Source organism: Nipponia nippon, unplaced genomic scaffold, assembly GCF_047370975.1.
Source record: "Nipponia nippon isolate SJK-2023a ecotype South Korea unplaced genomic scaffold, ASM4737097v1 scaffold_8, whole genome shotgun sequence".
NCBI lineage: Eukaryota > Metazoa > Chordata > Aves > Pelecaniformes > Threskiornithidae > Nipponia > Nipponia nippon.
In genome coordinates, this window is record NW_028262402.1 from 10,537,807 (window position 1) to 10,560,000 (window position 22,194).

Consider the following 22,194-nt stretch of genomic DNA (forward strand, 5'->3'; position numbering starts at 1 on the left):
CTTTAAACTCAAATTTTCCAACTAAAATTGATGTTAAAAAGGGTCACGTCCTAGTAATAATGTCACAAAGTTACTTTGTTAATAACAGAGCATATCAAATACCCATTTAATTATATCTGGGCAATTTACTATTTGTTTGCAGTTTTTACACACAAAGTAATGCGCTAAATTAACATGATTATCAGCTGCAGATTATTTGCTGAAAGAGAAGTTCACAGTTAAAGCCAAGTTTAACAGTGTATTCATTTCGTAATAATTTCTTTTCCTCACTTTTGTTGACGCCATACTCTAAGGTATTTCTTATCCCCTGTGTTCAGTAAATGATTGATAAAGACATTCAAAATATGCTTACTCAATACAACATATTTAACTTGCAAAAATGTTTTATTGTATTAAAATAACTTATGTAAATTCATGTGTAGCTGCAACAAAAGATGTTTCTTCTGCCCCTTGTATAGCTGCTGTACAGGCTTTTAAGGATGCAAGAAAGAACCCAGCCAAAGCCACACCTTCGAAGAAGGCTAAGTCAGAAGAACAGCCTAAATCAGCGCAACATTTCAATAGCAATTCGGATGACCAACCTTTTAAACTAGCTCAAAAACAGCAAGGACGTGAACACAAAACAAAAACGAGTATGAAAACAGAAGCTAACCGAGTGGCTGAAGAACTGTGTGAATCTGAGCAGAAAACTGTGGAAGTGGAGAGAGAATATGCTCCGGAAGAATCTTCATTTCAGGCAGTAGAAATGCAAGCAGTCACTCAGAATAAAACAGGAAAGAAACTTGGCTATCAAAAAAGGAAAGAAAATATGAGTGTGAACAAATTACGTGCGGCAAAAGAAATAATTAATGATGATAGTGAGCAGGAACATCCTAATGAAGAGGAGTACTTTGATGATAGTACTGAAGAGAGGTTTTATAACCAGTCATCAGATTCTGACAGTGACAGCAATGATGATTTCTTCATTGGCAAAGTAAAAAGAAAGAAAAAGATAGCAGCAGTTACTGATCATTCTTCAGTGAAAGAGAAGGATAGACTTCAGAAAAACATAGTAAAGAAAGAAAAGAATACAGCGCCTGGGACAGCACAGGATTTGATCATGGAAAAAGGAAAGCCACATGCAAAAGGAAGCAAGCTAGAATCAATGTTCTGCAGTTCTTTGTCTGCCTCTAATCAGAAATCTCAAAACCGAAGAAGGTACCTTTTCCCCATGTTATGTTCTCCATTCCCTCCCTCCTTCCCAGTAACAGAAATTGTTGTGATTTTTAGTAGCCCTTACCAAACAAGTAGAATTTCATCCAGTTACAGCTTAGAACATTTCCACATGAACTATGCTGCAGTCTTCTTGTGCTTTCTTGACACTTAGGTATTTTTCATATTCACATTAGCACTGACATATGCATAGAATTCCTAACTAGACTTGCATCCAAATTAAATCACTACTGAATACTTCTATTTTTACTTCTTTATTAACAAAGAGGAAACAATATCTAAGGAGTTTGTACATTATGCTTGAAAAGTCATTGCATGAGTGTTTTGGTGATGACAATTCTTTATTCACAGGTGTTTGTCATCTTACAAGTTTCTCAAAAAATCTTAAATTCTCTTTTTATTTTTAGAAATACTAAAGACCAGCCCCTCAAAAATGGAAGAACAGGTATGTATTACTTAACCTGGTAAAGCTGTAAGAGTAAAAACATCTTGAAATTTTGTTGCCTCTGCAGTCTAATCATGATAGGCTGGTTTTTTGTTGCATTTCAATTTTGTGGCACATATTTTAACATTAGTTGTTAAAATGGTCAAATTGTTGAGCTTTCATTTTAATCTGTAGATATTGTTTGCTATTTCCTGGTTTTGAATATTAGAAATACTTCAAGTAGAATTTACACAGGAAAGTGCTTTTCCATCTGTCTTCATGTTGAGCAGTTAGTGTTACCTGTGCACAGGTAAAGGTGTCAGATTATGATATTTAACAAGTAGTTTAGTCCTTCAATATTTTATTCCATTTATAGTATATGGTTCCATTTTGGAATTCATTGTATCAAGGATATCATTTCAGTCATATTGAGTTACATTGTGTAATATCTTATTGGTTTGTTGTGAAGAAAAAAGTTGAGACTGTGCTGAATATTTGTCTACACAAATTTTGAATGTGGTCAGTAATAATAAATCTTAACTATCTGCAGTATAACAAGTGACAATTTATTTGGCTGCAAGATGAGGAAATCTTGCTGTGAACGTTCAGATGAATGTGTTCCCCATGGCTCATTAAGAAATTCTTGAAAGTATCTGCAATCCCTAGCTAGTTTTAGCATATTTTTATGAAGGTTCATGATGTAGTTAATGTTTTATTTTGTACTTCTTGCACAGCTCTTCTTAAAAAGGAATCACAGCTCAAGAAGCAACCATTTGCAAAAGCTGCAGGTATTAAATGTGACAATAAGAAAGCATGTTTGGAGCAGCCTCTTCATCCATCATGGGAAGCAAGCAGGAGACGTCGGGAACAAATGTCTCAAATTACAGTATTCCAAGGGAAAAAGATTAAATTCAATGACTAGACTATATGTAAATAGAGATTTTTAAAAAGAATTCTTGCAGATTTGCATCCCATGGTATTTTCTTACAAAGTATCAACTGCTGTTTGAACTTTTTTGTTATACTGTCCTTATCCTTTGCAACCTATAAAATAGCAGCTGCTAGAACTTACTATCTGTTAATAATGAAGATTGCTTCATTTATTCAGTGTGCTGTCTGTTGATTAATATATGGTCGTATGGTGTTGGTTCATAAGTCCCATTACATAGTGCCACCATTTATGAAATACACCCTAACGTGAATGAATGTTTTTTAGGAACACCATTTGTGCCCTGTAGGAATAGTACAGATTATTTGGGGCTTTTTTTTGTGTGTGTAAAAATGTGCTTTAAACTGTATGAGGACTTGGATTTCAAAAGAGAGGGAAAAATGCAAAATATTGAGGTGGTAATCCTAGGACTATATTATCAAATACATCTCAACTGAGAAAAAAGTAAGAGATTCTTAAACTTGAAGAGACTTCACAAATTCTTGAACATACCGGGTAGCTGGAAAAGCTGATCAGCAGTATGCATGATATGAAAATTTCTGGAGAGCAATAAAATATTGGCCTGTTAAATGTGTGTCCTTTGATTATACTGCCGATTTGAAGAACTGAAAGAGTGTCTCTAATACTATTGTCCTGGTGGATATATCTGGGTGCTCCAACGTGTCTGTCTTGCACTTTCTGAAAGAATGCTGAACAGCTGAAAGGTCTTTGTACACTAAGAAACATTTGACTTTTAAGTGCCATTCTGAGTTTGGATGTTCATTTGTTGAGGATATGAGGTAAAATCTTCATTGTATTTTTCTTCAGGGGCTTTTCCTACTACTTAATTGAAACAAGTTCTGAACTTTAATTCATCTTTAACAGTGTTATTTAAATATAGTTATCTTTCATAATCTTGTATCTTTCATAATCAAATTAATTCAGAAACTTGGTAAATGTCTGCAGTGGGTGTAAGATAATACACTGTACAATTCATGTAGCATTTTGTAACACCTAAGAATAGCCCTGCATCAAACCAAAGGTCCGTTTAGCCTAGTATCTTCAACAGTAGTCAAAAAGGGATGTTTTAAGCATAGGGATAGAGGAAGCACGCAGTGATACATCATCCAGCTTCCAATTTGTTGAGCTTCCAGTTTTATAGCTCAGGGACATCTTGTGATAGTGTAAGTTACTGTGTTTAATAATCCTCAATGGATTTCTTTTCTGCAGATTTGTCTGCTCCTAAATCCCTGTAAACCTGTGGAATCTGTAATCACATAAGGTGTAGAAGTCCTTCCTACGTATTACACTCTTAGAAAAAACAATCTTTTTCTGTGTCTCAGCAGTGAAGGCTAGCGGCCTCCTGGGCTGCAATAGAAAGAGTATTGCCAGCGGGATGAGGAGGGTGATCCTTGCCCTGTACTCAGCACTGGTGAGGCCACATCTGAAGTTCCGGGTCCGGTTCTAGACTCCCCAGTACATGAGGGACAAGGACAGACTGGAATGAGTCCAGCAAAGGGTGACCAAGATGATTAAGGGCTTGAAGTATATGACTTACGAGTAGAGACTGAGAGAGCTGGGACTGTTCAGAAGAGAAGGTTTTGGGGGGATCTTGTCAATGTGTATAAATACAGGGCTGGGGGGAGTGTAAAGAAAATGGAGCCAGATTCTCAGTACTATCAAGTGGCAGGATGAGAGACGATGGGCACAAACTGAAATACAAGAAATTCTGCTTAAACAAGACAAACCTTTTTCAATGTGAGGGTGAGTGAGCACTGGCACAGGTGATCAAAAAGATTGTGGAGTCTTCATCCTTGGAAGTACTCAGAACCTGACTGGACACAGTCCTGGGTAACCATCTCAAGGTGACTCTGCTTAGATGGTGGGTTTGAACTAAATGAAATCCAGAGATCTCTTCCTACTTCATCTACTTCTTGTGATTTTGTGTACTTAGGACTGAGTCAAGCAATGACTCCCTAACCATCAGCGGCTTCATAGGGGAATTACTGAATGTGTCTAGAACGTGTAGTCACTGTGTAATACCTCAGTGTATTCCAGTTGGGATGACATTAGAGTCAAATAGCAGGAACAACTTTAGGTTTTTTAATGTGGTGTTACTCTGTTGCTGGTATGACCACCTCTCTCTCCAGCAGGCTTTGTATCTTAATATTTATAGCCCAGCAATTTCTGCCCATCCTGTGTCAAGTTCTTGAAGGCTAAACATTCCGGTTAGTCCATTTTGTATTATCCAGACATGTCTTTGCCCCACTTGGTTAGGCTTTCTTTTCTGCATCCTAAACAAATGTCAGTATATGTGGTCTTATCTTCCTGAATGGCATTGCCGTTCAGAGGAATTAGAAATTCAAATAACCTTCCATTTCCCAGTGTTTTTTGTTGTTGTTATTTTCCCTGTACCATATGGAACAACATTTAAGGCCACAAGCATCAAAGTAAAACATGGAAACATGTTTACTGTGGTTTTGTAGGGAAGGATCATATTTTGTAGAAAAATCCATGCATTTACCTGCTATATACAAACTCTTTTAAGTTTTCCAGATGCAAAGCCTAATCCTTAATGCTTTAAATAAATAAGTAAATAAATCCTAGCTGAATGCTACACCAAACAAATGTTTGGTATGTGACTTCTCTGTTTCCAATAAAAGGCAAGAAAAATTTCTTTTGGTAGATGTCATCAGCTATAATACAGTTTTTCGTGGACAGCTTATCTTTCTTTTAGCTGAGGAGCACCCTATTTTAAGAGTTGATTCACATTAAAGACCAAAAAGTTAAATATTGCAAATAGTTTGGGGGAAAAAAAAAAGACTCTTTAAGGAGCTTATGTTCTAAAGTGCTTTTTTGCATGTGCTTAGAGAGCTAGGAGCATTGGTTTATCCTGGCATTTGAGCAAGTTTCTTACTCCATTCGTACAACTGTAATTTGTGGCCATAGAATTCTTCCTGAAGGAAGCCTGACTTATCAAAACATCTCTTTTTTTGTCTTCAAAAACACTTCTGAGCTCTTACTTTAAAGAAAAGAAAAAAGATAACATACACTGAACATGAATGAGAGAAGAGAGATAAGGTTACTGGCATTGCTTCATATTTTAATGACTTACTACTACTTTTAGCTGGTGCTTAGTGACTCACCTGGATCACAGCCTTAATGCTCTATACAAACAAGTAGTGATGGTTGAGACTTGATAATATTATTTGTGTGCAACTGGGCAATAAATGATAAACGCAATGAATTTGCCTGGAGGTTGTTGATAAAGTTCAGAACATTTTCTCCTCATTATAACAACATAACAATTTCCATGTATATGTGATTTTAATATAATGTTTATCTGTAACACTGTTTAGACAGAGACCTCTCACAAAGTACTACCAATTTATTTTTATAGTGTTATGGAAAGTTATTTCTTTCTGTGATGATTAGATTTAAAAAACTTTGAGAACCATGGTTTCCAGTTCAGTACCATGCCATAGAAGAAATGTTCTCAGTCAGAGTACCTACTGTCAGATACTAGTAGGTGCACAATTTTTTCACTTCACAGTTACTGACAAAACAATCTCAGATTTTTCAGTATCTTTTAAGAGAGTCAATATTAGTTTAAATGTGATTTTTTTTTTTTAAAAGAAAGACAGGTGTACTATTGATAGCAGCAATTTGAAAGTTTCCAAACAGGCATAAATATTTCTCTCATCAGTTTTTATGGACTGATTAGATCAGGAGAAAGAGGGCTTGAATGAAAATTCAGTTACAGCAAATTCAGTTACAGCAGTACTTTCTTAACCGAAACATACCATTTTGCAGTACTAGGCAGGTGATCTAATGTGAAAATGAGATAGTAGAATAGCAGGTAGAAGACATTTGGAAGCTAGGAGATGCTTTCTTTTCAATAAATTTGAATATACTTTCTGCAATAGTATGAATTTTTTACTGCATTTTTGTATTCGCATGGATTCTGATCCACACCGAGTTCGGCTCTCTAGGGACAGCACTTGCAGGAATTCTCAGTTTGAAGCGTTTAGCTCTAATATGTAGTAGTATAGGAATAATTTTGTTAAAAAAATTATAGAAACATCATCACAACATTGTTTATATCTGAAAAAATTCTACATTTATTTTATGAATTTTAAAAGATATTACATCGGTTTTGTCTCCACTTACTCAAAGCCAGGAGTGTCTTTAGTTCATATTTAAGTGTTTGACAACCTCTTACTAGAGTGACTACTCCGAAGTTTTTAACCATCGTCTTCTGTATTAATCCCTCAGTGAAGGCACAAGAGATGCTTCACAATTCAGCCTATTTCATCAGTTTGGCATACAGATTGAAGAGGCAGCAGGATGTTGTATTGTACTCAGAGAATGTAAATAACAAAGGATAAAAAGTTTTTGGAGTAACCGAGTGTTAAATGTGTTAGTCAATTTTCTAGAGTACATAGACTTTCTACCGTGGACTGCTCAGGTGTTCTTTCCATTGAAGTAAAGGTTTTGGAGCAGAAATTCTGAAAGTGGTTTCTAAGTTCCTGATCCTACAGAGACAGCCGATGGGGTAAGGAAATCTTGTATCCAGATGAACCATACCTCATCCTGTTATGCCCTCACGTGTTAAGCCTTTGTGTAGTGCGAGAGGTAATTTATCATGCTTTGCAATTTTTTCTTTTCTGTTTCTAACTTGTGTCATTTTTTCTGAGACCATGTCAGTGTGACACAATCTTCCTCATTTTCATATAGATATAACAACTTCACTTGAAGCTTTCTCATTGAGATCTGGCCTATACATTAAGCATAATACTTCGACAAGTAGAACGCTTGAAACATTTTATTCAAGTCATTTTCACATAAACTTGCAACCATAATACGGGCATGTAACACAAGAATATGAAAGTGCAATGAAGAATACAAAGCTAGTGCCTGAATATTATAAATTAGAGCTCTTCAGAGAAAGATGAAAAGTTACTGAAATTAAGACTCTTGGAAGAAAAGTGAAGGAAATAATGAAAAACCTCCAAAAAAGTTGCAAAAACAAGTGGCATTTCACTGTATCTGTAGCATTTAGTTGTATAATAAAAACCTCCCAATAACATACTCTGGTTTTAATTCAAGTTAAAATCTTTCAGCACCTTTTAGGATTTGGAGAAAATGAAAATGCCTTATCGGCATAAATGTGAGACACAGGATAAACCACCTTTCAATGTCTCATTTATGAAACTCACCCTGCTGGTTTTGAATGAGTAAACTGCAAACAATGCATGAATGACTATAGGAAGGTACATTTGGTGTTTGCACTCATTCGACACTGCATAGTAAACTTCGGAGCAGAGAGAAAATGAGTAGACTTATACTAACACAAAAACATCATCTACACAATATGTTGGTTCCATTGGTGACCAATCTGTCATTTCTGTTACACTTTTGTCTAGAAATATGCAAATATCAAATGTATTTCAGGATTAAAAAAAATACATAACAAACCCCTCCTGTAATGAGCCCGACATACAATATGCTCCTTATGTGCAATTTTTATCTAAAGATCTGAAATGTGGGAGGTAATTGCTTCACACACATTTTTACGATTTGGCTTTTCAAAGGAAACTTGAGACTGCAAGACAGCAAATTCGTACTAGAATTCTCACAAAATTTAAATCTGATTTTTCTCCCACTGAGACCAACGGCAAAATGCCTTTCAAAGATGATGGGAATAAGCCCAATGTCTGGTCAAAAGGATTCCAAAATATAATTTGCTGTATAAAATAAGCTTTTATCAAAACAGTTTTTATAAATGTTTTTCAACAAAAATGCACGTAATCCCATAAATATATTCCAGTATGAAAAAAGTAAGTTAAGGTGTCTGGGTCAAAACTGCAGAGTCAAGATACTGAAAATACTGGTTGGCACTCCCCTATTTAGAATGACTTCTACACATGCTATATAATAAACTCTTCTACTGCATTGTGATTTACTGTAGTGAAACAGGGGAAGTTAAAATCACATTCCTTCATTTTTTTTAATCCTAAAATCCCTTGTTTTTGTAAATAGACTGTTCATGTTATCTTAGGCAATTTTTGTGCTATTGTACATCACTGTCATGTTGCTTAACACACATTTCAAAACAAATACAATATTTTGCTACGGAAAAAAAAGCTACATTTTTGTAGCTACAATATCCCCAATATTCAAAGTTACGGCGTTCAACACCTTTCTGAACCAGGCCATTCCCACTGAAAGGACTAAGTCCAGTATTACAACTTGCTCCACCTACACAGATGCTCAAGGCCCTTTGGCTCCTTGCTGACTTCAGCGGAGTTCTGCAAGTAGTTTGGGTATAGACACGTGAGCAGGTTACTGCCTCGTAAGCCAAGGGATAAACCTAATTTCTGTGGCTGCTCTGTGTCCAGGTAGTGCTCTCTTATCCCACATTCAGCATCAGGCACAACGAGGTACGAGCACACAACCTCTTACCAGGAAGCAGCCCGTGCCCACAGCCTTGCTTCCATTACAGTAGCTTTTGTGTCCATTGCCCAAGCTGCTATCAGGACTTTCACCCCAATTTTGACCAAAGTCTATAGAAAGGCGAATGCACGTGCATCCCTTAACACCTCTTAATCTTAAAAACTCTTTGGGCTGAGATTTCAGAAGCCTAGACTTTAAACAGACACTCATTTTTGCAGACACATGTAATAAATGGCTTTCTAATAAACGTAGTTTCCAAATTTTGCTTCTGTTCATTGCCCATACTGGTGACTGATTGCTAAAATGGATCTCTCAGCAAACAAAAAGGGACCCGCAGGTATAAATAGTATTCATTCTGCACCCACTCCCAATGTTGGGTAGTAATCACTGGGTTGCTGGTTCTTAGGTTCTTTTTAAGTATAAATACTAGTTGTGCAAATTTGTAACCAAGTTATGATTAAGGTGGCAATAACTTTATAATCGTGAAATAAGCTTAAGTATATGTAGTAAAGAACAAGCTGATCCTTAAAGGATATTATGATAATTCATAAAACTTGCAAATTAAATCCATTGGGTTCTATTGCATAAAATACTTCCAAACACTGCCTGAAGTATTCTCAATAGTGATAATAAAACCTCTCCATACTCCTCATTTAACGATACTGAATAGCACATGTATTTTTCAAAAATTTTTTAAAAAGATACTGAGCTTTCCATGTTTCATTAAGTTTTTTGAACTGCTGATTAAACTTAACCAATACCAATCAATACTTCTAGGTCCCTTTGTTTCAAAAGTAGATCCTTCATTTTACATGATCAGAAATCTTCTGAAAAAACGCCAGATCCCCTTGTGATATGTTATTTCACAGTTTAAAAACAAAATCACAGCTACTGTAGCTTACAGCAGGGTTCACTGCAAAAGCAAAATAATTTGGGGATGGGAGGAGGAGTGGTGTACCCAGCACCAGTTAAGCAGTTCAGCAAAAACTTTAATTTGGGATGGAAGTTTTTCCCCTTAACAATGTTGTATTTGGTTCCTGAACAGCCTAAAGTAGGATGTTAAATACACTGACTTTTGTTCTCCCTCTATATATAGTATATTTTCAACTTCATTGTTTGAATACTGAGATATACATTTTTAAAGTCAAATACAGTACTTAAGGGGGAAGCAGGCAGTAGGCTTTTTCACGATAAAAATACTTTGTTAGAGACTCTGACCCACTTCTGTTCGTGGTGCCACCTGAGTTAATTGCCTGTATTATTTTGATGGTTAACCTGTTCAAGTCGGATGTTTTTCACAGATGACTACATCAAGGACTCATTATCATCTCCAAGAGCCCTTTTCTTGACAGGTATGTATTTTTATCCACATTAAGTTTGCAGAAGTCTTTTAAAAGCCCCACCTTGAAAAATCTCTTGAACGTAGAAAGGTGGATAAGTTCTTTAATTCATTTCCACAGATGAAAGGTTTCTTTCAAAACCCCATCTGCTTTTTACTTAAGAAAATGGAAAAACTTCTAATGTATTAAAAATGTAAACATAACTTTTCTTGCAGGGGTATAACTGATATATATATATATGTATTTCTCTGCTATATGTTAATATTCCTTGAAAACTGAACATACTTTTCTCATTCATATTAACGTGTCCTGGCAAGTTTTATTTTAATGGTACTGTAGCATTACTCCTAAGCTGTTTTTCATTCTGGTATTTTCTGAGATAGCTGACATTAGTACTTTTCTATTGCATTTTATTTAATTCATTGTACACAAATTTTTGCTACCTTTTAAAATAGTTCAGCTCATTCACCAGTAATATTCCCACTGAAGTCTATTATCACCTAAACTCCAAATTTTCAGGAGTTAAAAAATGCTCATGTTTTTATGAATGAGTTAGATTTTCAAAATTTAAAGTATCTGTGCATGAATCACCAGTTCCACACATTTCAATAGTAATAAAAGTAATGCCAATTTAAATGATTAAAATCCAGTTACAGATTTGGTTGAGAAGCAGCTGAAGTGCTTCAAAATCACATAAGGTGGGTGGGTGTATGTGTGTATGTTCTGTAGTTTTGTTTCTATAGTGTTTACATCCTATTGAAGTTTATATAATGATACTTCAGTTCAAAACATTTGACACCGTCTCATCCATTCTCTTGCATCTTTCTCAGTATCTGTCAAAAGAAAAGAAACAATGTTATGCAGATGACCAAGAGATACAAAAAGAGTATCTGCTAAATACCCTTTTGTCAGCTTGAAGGCGCAGGTCAACAAACAATAACAGAAATTTTGTTTCCTCACCCTGCATGAATATATTTGCTTGATAACATTTATGGAGGTAAGATGGGGAAACTAAAAACTGAAAGTGTGAAGCATAAATTTCCCTTCCACGTGAGCAGAAACAGCGTTCCTAGAAGTACCAATTAGTCCTGTTACAGAGAAATGCTTTAAAAGCTCCTGCCACAGGTCTGCCAAAAATAATCGCTCATGACCTGCAGGACACCTGTTGTTCTTTTTCCTCTGTTTCCTGCAAGTCTGACCACCACATAGTGAGAACAAATAGAGGATTTTACTGAAGCCATTTAACTTGTCACGTTTATGACCAAAGTGTGATTATAAATACACATCTCCACACTGATGTGAAAAAATGTTTCTCATTTTAGCCTCCTTGAACTACTGGTTTTCTAATACAAAGTAAGGAATGAATAGTTTAAAGGCTAATTAAGCAACAGTCACATTAATTCAGTGTGTTTGTTTCACTGATGCTGTTATAGCGGACTATACTGGTCATTTATTTTACTTTTCATTTACTGCTCTGGAATTTATCTCACATGAACCTCTATACAATGTTAATACTCACTTCTTATGCAATCCAAATGAAACCACTTGATAAATATATCATATGAGCAACTAATATATTATCCTGAGAACTGCTTACCTTGGTGTTACAGAAGACTGATTGCTTTTTGTGTGTGTGTTTCACAGATGCTAAGCTACAGTAGACCTACCGTGAGAACATTAATTAAATGAATTTGCCTTTTTGGAGGGGAAAAAAACCCAAAAGGTGTAACTGTGGCAGTGTTTAAACTCTTAAAGAACTCAACTGCAAATGGAGTGTACCTGGAAGAACTGTTTCAGGGAGGATGGCTGCTGTGTCAGCAGCAGCAAAGTAACATACATGTGTGGGATTTTGCAGAATGTTTTAAGAGCTCTGCAACTGCTCAACAGTTCCGTGTGGATCCTATAAATGGGTATTGAATGAGTACAGAAAGGTTGTAAAGCAAATACAAAGGCGGCATGAGCCAGAGGTAGTTATCTAGCAGCCCAGACAGGAGCAGGAATTTTTAAAGTGCTATATATCCTGACGGCAAAATTGCAAGAGCAAAATTCTCACATGATTGTTTTTCAAGACTAAATCATTTTTAAAAATTGGTGCTAGCCTCACGGAAATAGTTTAATTACCAGAAGTCAGGATTTGAAAGCTATGCAGGTATCAACAGCGAAGCAACTGTTCCATCATTCCTACCAAAAAAGACCTTTGAAAAGTACCATCTGAATTTTCAATTAACATACTAGATCCTGAAACCCAAGAAACAACATCCTGAAGAAACTGATATCACTAGAATTAATGGTGGGAGTTATTGTTTCAATATAAAGTAAATCTCTATGCTCTATAAATCCGTCAACTTTAGTACTATGAATATAAAACAGTTGCAAAGACAAAGGAATGTACTTACGGTGAAATTGTACAGCCAGAGGCGTATGCATGGTGGCCTGTATAGCGTATATCGCAGCGTACTATATTGTTGGAGTAATCAGATTCAGGCACCAAATAGCTGGGGTTTACACTCACCTTAAGGGGAGAAAGCACAGTGTTGTCTAATTCCAGGTTGGAGTTGATAAATTACATTTAAAAGGACATACGCATATGATTTGCTTCTTTAAAAAACAACAACAAAAAAACCCCAAACCTCCCCACTCAACACCCTTTTACCTTCAGAATGTAGTTTCCAGGTTTTACATCTGTAATATCAATCCACTGGCAATCTATATCAGCATTGTAAGTGTCGTAGCAGCCAGGGCTCAGTCCCTTAAAAATGAAGTTAAGATGGATGTCAAAAACTCATTAGAAATAGTAACATTCTAGACATCAGGGACACTCAGACTGAAGTTCACTTAACTATCATATTTCACTACGAAAATTACCTCAGGAAATGAAGCTTATTTTTTCTTGGCATTTTATTTGAATATCTAAACTAGAACACATAAGTCTAGCGTACCACTTTTATAGATGGCACTGTATAATTACTGCATAAGGAACACCTATTCTACTGATAGTTATTAATCTGTGAGAGATCTGTATTTTGTCATCATTTGTTACAGTACTCCTTGTATGTAAATATTACTGATGATATTACTCACTGTTCTTTACAAAAGGTGAGAATAAAATCAAAACTGACCAAAGACTGGACCTAAATATCTGTAAATCTCAGGTAAATAGCTCCTGAGGTCCTTGAGTACAAACCTGATCACTGTGTTGGAACCTGTCTCTACCATTAGCAATGATGGAACTTTTCACTATAGATGTACTCTGCCAAAGTGTCATCTTTGAGCAGTAAGAGTCTAGGGCCATTTTCACATTGAGTTTTCCACAGAAATGGGGTCTCTTCAGGCCAATAGTGACACAAGAATCGGAAAGAAGTGAAAATGTAGCCTTTCTTCCAGATAAATATTTTCAGAAAACTTATTTGCTGTTAGGAACATTACTAAGAATCGCCATACATGAATGTATTGGTGGTTCAAATCTGGTGTCTTTAACTGTGGCCAGTACTGATTGCTCTAGGCAAAGCTGATCTGTTCTGGCGACACACAGGGTGCACAAAACCCAAGTCCTGCAGGAATTCCCTCTTGACCCAGCTGGTGATCAGCTCAGACTCTCGCATTTATGTGCCAAGTCTGAGGCTGGAGGAAAGTTTTACAGGCCAATTACAAACCCCTGAAATATGGGCTTCCAGTGGAAATGCTGACACAGACATGATTCTAGTGACACAAATACTCCAGCTGTAAAATATGTATGTTGCTTAGTTAGATGTCACAGTCTACGGAAGGAGAAAAGATATTTATAAAACCTCTTCAAAGCCTTTATGTATTGCAGATCATTCATTATATTTAAAATTCAGATGTGGACACGTCAGCCAGTGAAGCATAGCTGTCATTTCTCTGTGATAAAATAACTACCTCCTAGATTAAAAACTGCAGAATAAGGGATACAAGTTTATGTATAAGTATGACCACACTGAGTTAAACCACAGATCCATCAAGCTCAGTGTCATGTCTCTGACAGTGGTCAGCAGCAGATGCTTGAGGAGAAAAGAACATAAGAAATGGAATGTGTAATGTCCTTTACCCAGGCAAATTCCTTCCACCAGGCATTTAACTGTATTTAAGACATGTGGTACCATCAGATTTTTGTGTTTAATAGCCTCCGTTACTTTTTCTAAATTTTTTTGAACCCATGTAGATATTTTTGATCTTTGCAACATCCTATGGGAAGGAATTCCGTACTTTATTCATGTGTCCAAAGAGCACTCCTCTCTGTTCTTCTAAAGCTGTTGTCTGACTTCTTTTGGATATCCTTAAATTACTGTACTGTGAGAAACAGTGAATATCAACAGTTTCCTCTTTCCATCCAGGACCACTCAAGATTTGGTATTACTTCTGGTTTTCCAAATGGAATAGTCTATGAAATCTCTTAGTGTGGTAGCCATAGTACACTGCTGACCATCCTTGTTTTCCTGGGGTTGGTTGGTTGGTTGGGTTTTTTAAGCTTTTCTATAGCAGTTTTAAGAAGTGGTGACCAGAATTCCACGCAATATTCAAGGTTGGAGTCTATCGTGGATTTGTATAATATCATAATGGTACATTCCATTTTTTATCTACTCCTTTAATAAGCCCTAACACCTTGCTTTACATTTATATATATGACCCATCATAATGTTCACATGGCTGCCATTCTCACATGCATAAAACTATGCTGTAAGTTTTCTGGGTTGGACTGCGAGCCGGTAGCTGTAAGTATTAAGGGAATTCAGCACCTTGCAGCCTCATGCTCTGCAAGGGAGAAAATCCTAGCTATGAACTCTGGGACCAGCCAAGGACATCACCATGCAGTTTGTGGGGGATGAACACTGGAAACAACTTCTTTACTGACTCTGTGTTGAGTTCCCTTTAGCTCGCTTGACCAGTCCTATAACCACAAGAACTTGTGGTGTGTTTTAATATAGTTCAGTTACCAGTGATGCTAGGCTAATGAGTGTCCCTGCATTTTAATGAGACACCCACATTTAGCAGCACCTGCGTAAATTATAAGTCTCCAAGTTGCTATCCTGGCCTCTATGATGGAGAATTTCAGAGCTAGTTAGGGTATCAGATAAGTTAGGTCATCAGATGATTGGTAGAAAAAATCCAAAGATAAATTAGAGGGGGAAAAGAAACTTGGTTTTCTCTGAACCGACTCTTACCTGCGTATGTGCTGTACATGCGTACCGTCTATAATATCCATAATCACAGGAGGTATCTTCAAGACAGAAACTTGCTTTGTGTCCTTCAGCAACTTTTCTGTGTGAGCTTGCATCCAACAAGTCATAGTGGCTGAATTCATCCATGCTGTGATAGTGTCTGTTAAACCATAGATACATCATTAAAGATGGACCAGATCTTGTCAATAACATTTTAACATATTCCTATTTGATCTACCTTTTGTTAGATCTGGCCAAATTTTGTTTATTGCACAGAACTTGTGTGTTAGTATACTTTCCTATTACTGGCTATTCAATTAAGATTTATTTTCATTATTCCAATTTTCAATGACGATAAAAACACCATCTTCTATAAATAAATAATAGATTTTAATTTGTTAAGGGGAAAACTCCATAGCAGCACTGTTTTTCCAAAATTTCACATTTCAGCTCTTTTCCAATAACAATAGCAAGTATTAAGTAGTTCATATTTGAATTGTACATCTTACAACGGCCTTTAGCCAGAGTTTCACTAGGAATGCTTACCTTACATACTATAAATTCCAGGGAAGTTTGATACTTGCTACCAAAACCCCAACAATTTGCTTTCACATTTCAATAGCCCTCAATCAATGTAACACATTCATAACATTAGTGAAAACAAAATCTGCATAAAGAAATCAGCTTCTGCGTACTGGCAATGTAGATCGTGTCCAATGTTAACAACTTTTGTAGTCTATACATAATCTAGTCTCTATTTCAAAAGTGTGTATGCTTTTGATCTGGGCACAGTGATGCATTTTTCTTGCTCTCACACAAAGTGAGTTCTAGATGTTACTGTGGACGTGAACACCTATTATTCTTGTAATTTCACTTTTTCCAAACACGTGGAAAATGAAACTTATACTATCTGCCTGCACTTTGTCTGCGCAGCATTTGGCTGCTATTACTTATGAATGCTTTCAGCTCAAGAGGTGTATGAAAAAGATATAATTAAACAGAATTCAAATGTATTGTTAGAACAAAGAGGAGCACACAAGTCTCACAAGCATGCATGTCAAGAACTCTAAAACCAGTCCACAGATGATGATGACTAACACTGTGGTCTGATAGCCAGCCAAACCAATTAGCAGTTATAGTTAACTTCCAAATAAGCTTGTTTCACTGTCATGGAAATGATCACGAGAAATGCATTTTTTTGTAGGCAATGTATTTTCTGTCCAAGAACTGAATCAGCATCAGAGACACTTTGCATCTGGATAGCGATAGCTGGGCTGTCATGGCAGAGTAAGAAACTGCTTTTCTACAAATGGAAGATTTCAATTGCTCTCTATCCACTTCATCCATTTATCAACTTTGTAAGCACCAGGGTTGGGTTTCTTTTTTTGTTGTTGGTGTTTTTTTAACTAAAGCATTTATGGAGGCTTTTTTTGTTTGGTTTGATTTAGTTTCAGCTTTTTGGTCCTTACAAGATTTATAAACTAGTAATATCAGTCTTTTTTTGAAAGAATTTGTTCTAATGATATTTATTTTTCATTCAAAGCTTAAAACCTCTGAAGTTAGAGAGAAGTATTCTGTTGACTCCAGGGGCCTTTAGATCAAGCCCACTTACATATTATTTTTTTTAACAGAATAAGATTAAGTTATCACTTATGTACCTGTAACAGTAGAATTGTATTTTAAGTAAGGTGGAAGTAAGGTAAGCTTTCTAGTATTTTATAATTGTTCCTGCTATGAAATAGAGAAAATGGGAACAAACCTGCAAATTGTTGCATGTGAATTTTCTTAAAAGGTACAAGTTTGCAGTGTTACCTGCTCCCAAAGTGTTGAAAATGTTCTACTACAATTGCCTTGACATGTTTCCAGCAATTTTGCTATTTCTAGAGCAATACTGCTATGTGAAAGTATCATGATATGATAGATAAGGATATTGATAATGGGATCAGTCAACTCAGTATCTTCTCTTTTCCACATTGACCAGACCATTCCTTGTCAAGAACTAACCCATGAAATTCACATCAAGAAGTATGGATCAATGTTTACGATGATGTATTATAGGGAACATTCTAGTAAATGTACATTTTAGGGTTTCCACAGTTATTTTAACATGATTGGGAGTTTTATTTACTGGTTCCACTTGTATGTAACTGCACTATAACCTATGTAAAATATACTTACAGGGAGAAGGTGCCACTGTCAAAACTGATTTGAGACTTGTATTTATAATGAATTTATACTTGTAACAGTTATAGACTTATAGATAAGCTTCATATCCATTTTGGTTTCATGTGGCTATATAAAGAGTAATTACCACTACCATAAAATTAATCAGACAGTAAAAGGCTAAAGTTTCCCCATGGCTTCCCCCCACTTCACTGCAGTTTTAGAAAATGTCACCTTATAAGTGATAATTTGTTAGTGAAAAAGATAATTAGAAGGTACCATACATAGCATTTCACTCACTGGTGACAGCTGTGCCACTCCCATGAATAACGGGGTCTGCTGGGCAGAAAATCTGACGTGCCTTGATTTTTCACTCTTTGGGGGAATCTCAGGAGCACCCGATTGTCATAGTCTCTAACATCTGCTCGATAAGCTGAACTGTAATAATGCAAAAAAGAGACATAAGTATAGGCAAGAAACACTTTAAAAAAAACGTTATGTTATCTCAGAAGTAACTGATAGCATAGATCTTTTCAGCCCCCTTAAAGCTCATGCATTGGAGATACACAAGATTTCCATGTGGTGTGCTCAGAAGTGCCTGGTGTCAGACCAAGACCTGAGTAAGACTCAGATCTGCTTCTAATAATATAAACAGGAGTTTGACCACTGACTCTGCCTCCATCTCTGAAGCAGATCACCACTTAGCTGTAAAATTACTCTGATACCAAAAATACAATTTCATTAGTTGCTGTAAACCAAAATAACTCACTGTGTATGTAAGATCACACAACAGATGTTTGTTTCTGTTGTAACAAAAATGAATATATTTATTCAGCCTGTATTTTCCTATTTCACATAGCTATTATATAGTCTTTTAAATACTGAAATATTTTAATCAATTGATAGCCAGCAAGAACATTTCGATTAGTCTTCACTGTAAAGTTAACATAAAAAATACTGCTTCTTATAACATGTTTTCTTTTTCCAGCAAGTGAAGAAAGAGCATGACTCTGGAAAGTCTGGCATCAATTAATGATGCTGGTAAATAAATAAATCTGTTTTGCATGATAAGGTATCAAACAAGTTAAAATGGTTAAAAACAGCCATGTTGATTTCTTTCCAAACAAAACAGGAAAAATCTCTCTTTGCCAACTGGACAGGACCTAACTTCATAGCAAAGCTGTTATTTCAACCCATTAAAAGACTCTGAAACACTTTTCAGGGAGATTTCAGTCTTAAGACACATTACAAGGCATAGGCCCAGAAAAAACTGGCATGTTGTAATTTTAAAGAGTAACTTGTGCTGGTTAAGAATAGGGGTTTTTTTAAATGGAGTAGAATATTATCTGGTTGGATTAGAGGAGGGAGATGAAAATCACCGGATTCAAGTGGGTTTTTTAGGTGCCTCCATTTTGCAAAAGTTAGATACGTTCAAATGAGCCGGTTAATAGAAATGTGCAATATAACTTTTCACAAAATGTAGGTTCTTCAAAGCATCTGTAGTCTGTCTCTCTAATATGGCGGTATTGTTTTCTGTTGTGCACACCCTACCATCTGCCACAGGTTTAGAAGAAGGGTACAACCTGCCCTGTGTTTCCTCAGGCTCTCCAGCCTCACTTCTCTCCACTCTTCACCGTGTCCTCAGGTACTCTGCAGTGGGCGCAGGAGCACAAGAACCCACAGTGAACAGGCAAAAGTCGGGGTGATGCCTACCTTGCCAGGCAGTTCTCCTCGGCAGCACATCTCAAGTTATACATGGACATCCTCTGGACATACGTGGACGCCTGGATGTAATAGGGATCCGGGACTAAGTCAGGGAGACCTGCAGTTCATCAAACCAACCACATAACAGCAAGATCAACCCAGGACACGTCTGCACATACTTGGCTTCCATCCCAACCGTTAGGAGCCGTCGTTTCGCTACGGACCCCGCTCTCCCTTTTGCGCAGGCCCTTCGGCTTTTCTCAAAGACCGCATCACAAGCACGGCGCCCGGACCCCCGCGGCGGGCTTCCCGCCGTGCCCGCCCCCGCAGCTCGCCCCCCGAGCCGCGGGGTTGCCGCCCACCCGGCTCCCCGCCGGCCGGGAGCCCTGCAAACGCCTGCCCGGTCAGGTTTTGCCTCAAGCGAGGGGCAGACAGGGCCGCCGACCCCCGCACCGCATCCCGGCGGGACGCGCCGCGCTGGCACCGGCGTGCGCGGGAGCGAGCGGGGCCGGCGCCGGCGGGAGGGAAGGGACGGGACGGGACGGGACGGGAAAGGAGGGCTCTTACCATACTGGAAGTAGCCGGTGCCATAGCCGGGTCTGTACCTGCTGCCCTGCCGGGGCCTCTCGTAGGTGTCGTAGTAGTTGTAATAGGGGTTGTCGTCCGTGTACTTGTAGGGGTTGTAGGGGTCGTCTCCTACCATGACATCTTCCCGCCCGGGTCTGAAGTTGCTGAGGGGCGGCAGGCCGCCGGCCCCCGTGCTGCTCCGGTTGCCGTCGGTCCCGGTGCCGCCGGCGGGGCTGGTGGGGGCGCTGGGTCGCGACGCCCCCGAGGAGGGGCTCCTAGCCGCCCCGGCGGCCGCGGGGGTGCTGGCCCCCTGGCTCCGCTGCCCGCCGGCAGCGCGACCCCCGGAGGGGGCCTGGTAGCCGGCCTGGAACCAGTGCCGTGCGCCGGAGCCCCCCCGGCTGCCGGCGGCGGGCGGGGGCTGCGCGGCGCCGGCGGTGGTGGCGGCGGCGGCTCGGGCGGCGGCTCCCCGCGGCAGCGTGCCGTTGTTCCGCAGCAGCAGGATGGGGCTGCCCGCCGCCTCCGCCGCCTGCCTGCGCCGGGGGGGCTGATACTGGGAGCCGAGGCTGAGGAGGCTGTACACCTGCCCGTTGTTCTCCCACTGGATCCGCTGCCTCCAGGCGGCGGGGGGCGGCGGGGGGTCGCGGCGCGGCGGCGGCTGCTGGCAGCCGGCGGGCCACAGGCAGCTCCAGTAGATGCACGCGTGGAGCTGGGCGAGCAGGAGCCCCGGCGGCGCGAAATGCATCTTCTCCTCTTTCCTGGGTGCCGGCGCGGGAGAGAAACGGGCGAAACCGGGAGGCGAGCGGACAGCGAGGAGCGCCTTCCTGCCCGGGGTGGGGCGGGGGTGTGTGGGGAGGCCGGGGGGTGCGGGCTGCGCCCCTGGAAGGGTCAGGCGGGCAGCGGGGTCTCAGGCGCGGCGGCACCCGGGCGGTGCCATCGGGCAGGTCGGGCCGTCGGGAAGGAAACCCGGCCCGGGGGAGGCGACGGGAGCGGCTTTTCTTCTCCCTGGTATTTATAGGCGAGGGGGATGCGAATGGGAGCCGGAGCAAACAATCAGCCTCTCATCGTCCTCCGGCCCGCGCTGGTGTCTGGAGCGAGGGAAGGAGGAGGAGGAGGAGGAGAGACCAGGGACTTTAAACTTGCTGGCACGCTCGCAAAGTTACACAAGCCCCGCTGGCTGGGCTGGCTGCGCCCCCGCCATTTGTTCACGTAATGCGGCTGGAAACGTGCGGCCCTGACAGTTCCCCCACGGCCGCCCCCCGCCCGCCACCGCCGCCCGCCCCGCGCGGGGGCGGCCGGGGGGGACGGGGCGGCGAGGGCCGGCGCGGCGGCGGGGGCTCCCCAGCCTCCCTCCCTCCCTGCATCCCGCCATCCCGCCATCCCTGCCCGCCTCCCCCCGCGCCCCGAGCCGCGCCGAGCCTGCGGCGGGCGGGCGCGCTCAGACACACGTAGGCTGCCAGAGTATGCCGTGGGGCAGCGCCAAAGTATGCAAAGGAAAAATGCTATTAGCTCATCAGCGCTGGAGAGACTAGAAACGGGGTGGCGGGGAGGGGGAGGGGGCCGCTAGAGAGAGAGGAAACATGTTTCTGGAAAATGTGCTGGCCGGCACATCTCCCGGGCTGAAGCAGCTGCTGGGGACCTTCGTCTCAGCGCTGAGTAACAGTCGGATCCCCTTAATGACCTCTTAATTAGGAGAAAACCTCCACCAAATAAACTCTTGACTATTGACTTTTGGGTTATCTGCGTATGAGTCACACGAGAAATATACTGGCAGTGCTCCTCCCGGAGTAACTTTTCATTGAAAAGTGAAATTTCACATGGGAGAGGCTTAGCCCCGTCACCAGAACAAATAAACCTGGCTCGGGCAGCGTCTCCCCAAAACCGTGCTGGAGAAGAGGAGCAGGCTGTGGCCCGAAAGCCTCTCCCTCCCTTCCTGCTTTTACAAGAGTTCATCAACGCTGTGTTTTGATAAGTCCACTCACCCAGCGAGGCAAACGAATTAAGGTCCGTGGATTTCAGCCAAAACTCCTTTTGGGTGTATTTTTCCAAGGGCTGTTTGCTTATGAATCCTTGCAAAGGAATGGAGGAGAATACACAAAAGTTCTCCTTCACCAAAAGTTTGGTGGTGAGGATATTTCTTAAGTGATTCCTGTCAAAGACAATCAGCCCAGGCTGGAAGTTTTTACCCCACTGAGGTAGATGCAAGGCACCTTCCCACCACTGCTGG

General features: G+C 40.0%; 2 protein-coding genes and 1 pseudogene across 7 annotated transcripts in view; 2 read left to right on the forward strand and 1 right to left on the reverse strand.

The window, feature by feature from the left end:
* SRFBP1 (serum response factor binding protein 1) overlaps positions 1 to 7,238 on the forward strand; it is an 88,763-nt gene extending 81,525 nt beyond the window's left edge. For all 6 annotated transcript variants that reach the window (XM_087741389.1, XM_087741388.1, XM_087741390.1 and 3 more), the window contains 3 exons: positions 459 to 1,197; positions 1,620 to 1,657; positions 2,371 to 7,238. In XM_087741389.1, coding sequence (XP_087597515.1) covers positions 459 to 1,197; positions 1,620 to 1,657; positions 2,371 to 2,558 — 965 coding nt within the window. In that variant the 3' untranslated portion in view covers positions 2,559 to 7,238. The remainder of the gene's footprint in view (positions 1 to 458; positions 1,198 to 1,619; positions 1,658 to 2,370) is intronic.
* A 135-nt stretch (positions 7,239 to 7,373) lies between these two features.
* Positions 7,374 to 21,052, reverse strand: LOX (lysyl oxidase). Its single transcript, XM_087741394.1, has 7 exons — positions 19,971 to 21,052; positions 19,413 to 19,521; positions 18,000 to 18,137; positions 15,540 to 15,696; positions 13,013 to 13,108; positions 12,756 to 12,871; positions 7,374 to 11,192 (listed from the first exon to the last, which is right to left on the reverse strand). Exons 1-7 carry the CDS (start codon positions 20,710 to 20,712, stop codon positions 11,186 to 11,188), a joined length of 1,365 nt encoding a protein of 454 aa, XP_087597520.1. The 5' UTR covers positions 20,713 to 21,052; the 3' UTR covers positions 7,374 to 11,185.
* The window catches only part of LOC148050447 (uncharacterized), a 7,293-nt pseudogene continuing 6,093 nt past the window's right edge, over positions 20,995 to 22,194 (forward strand).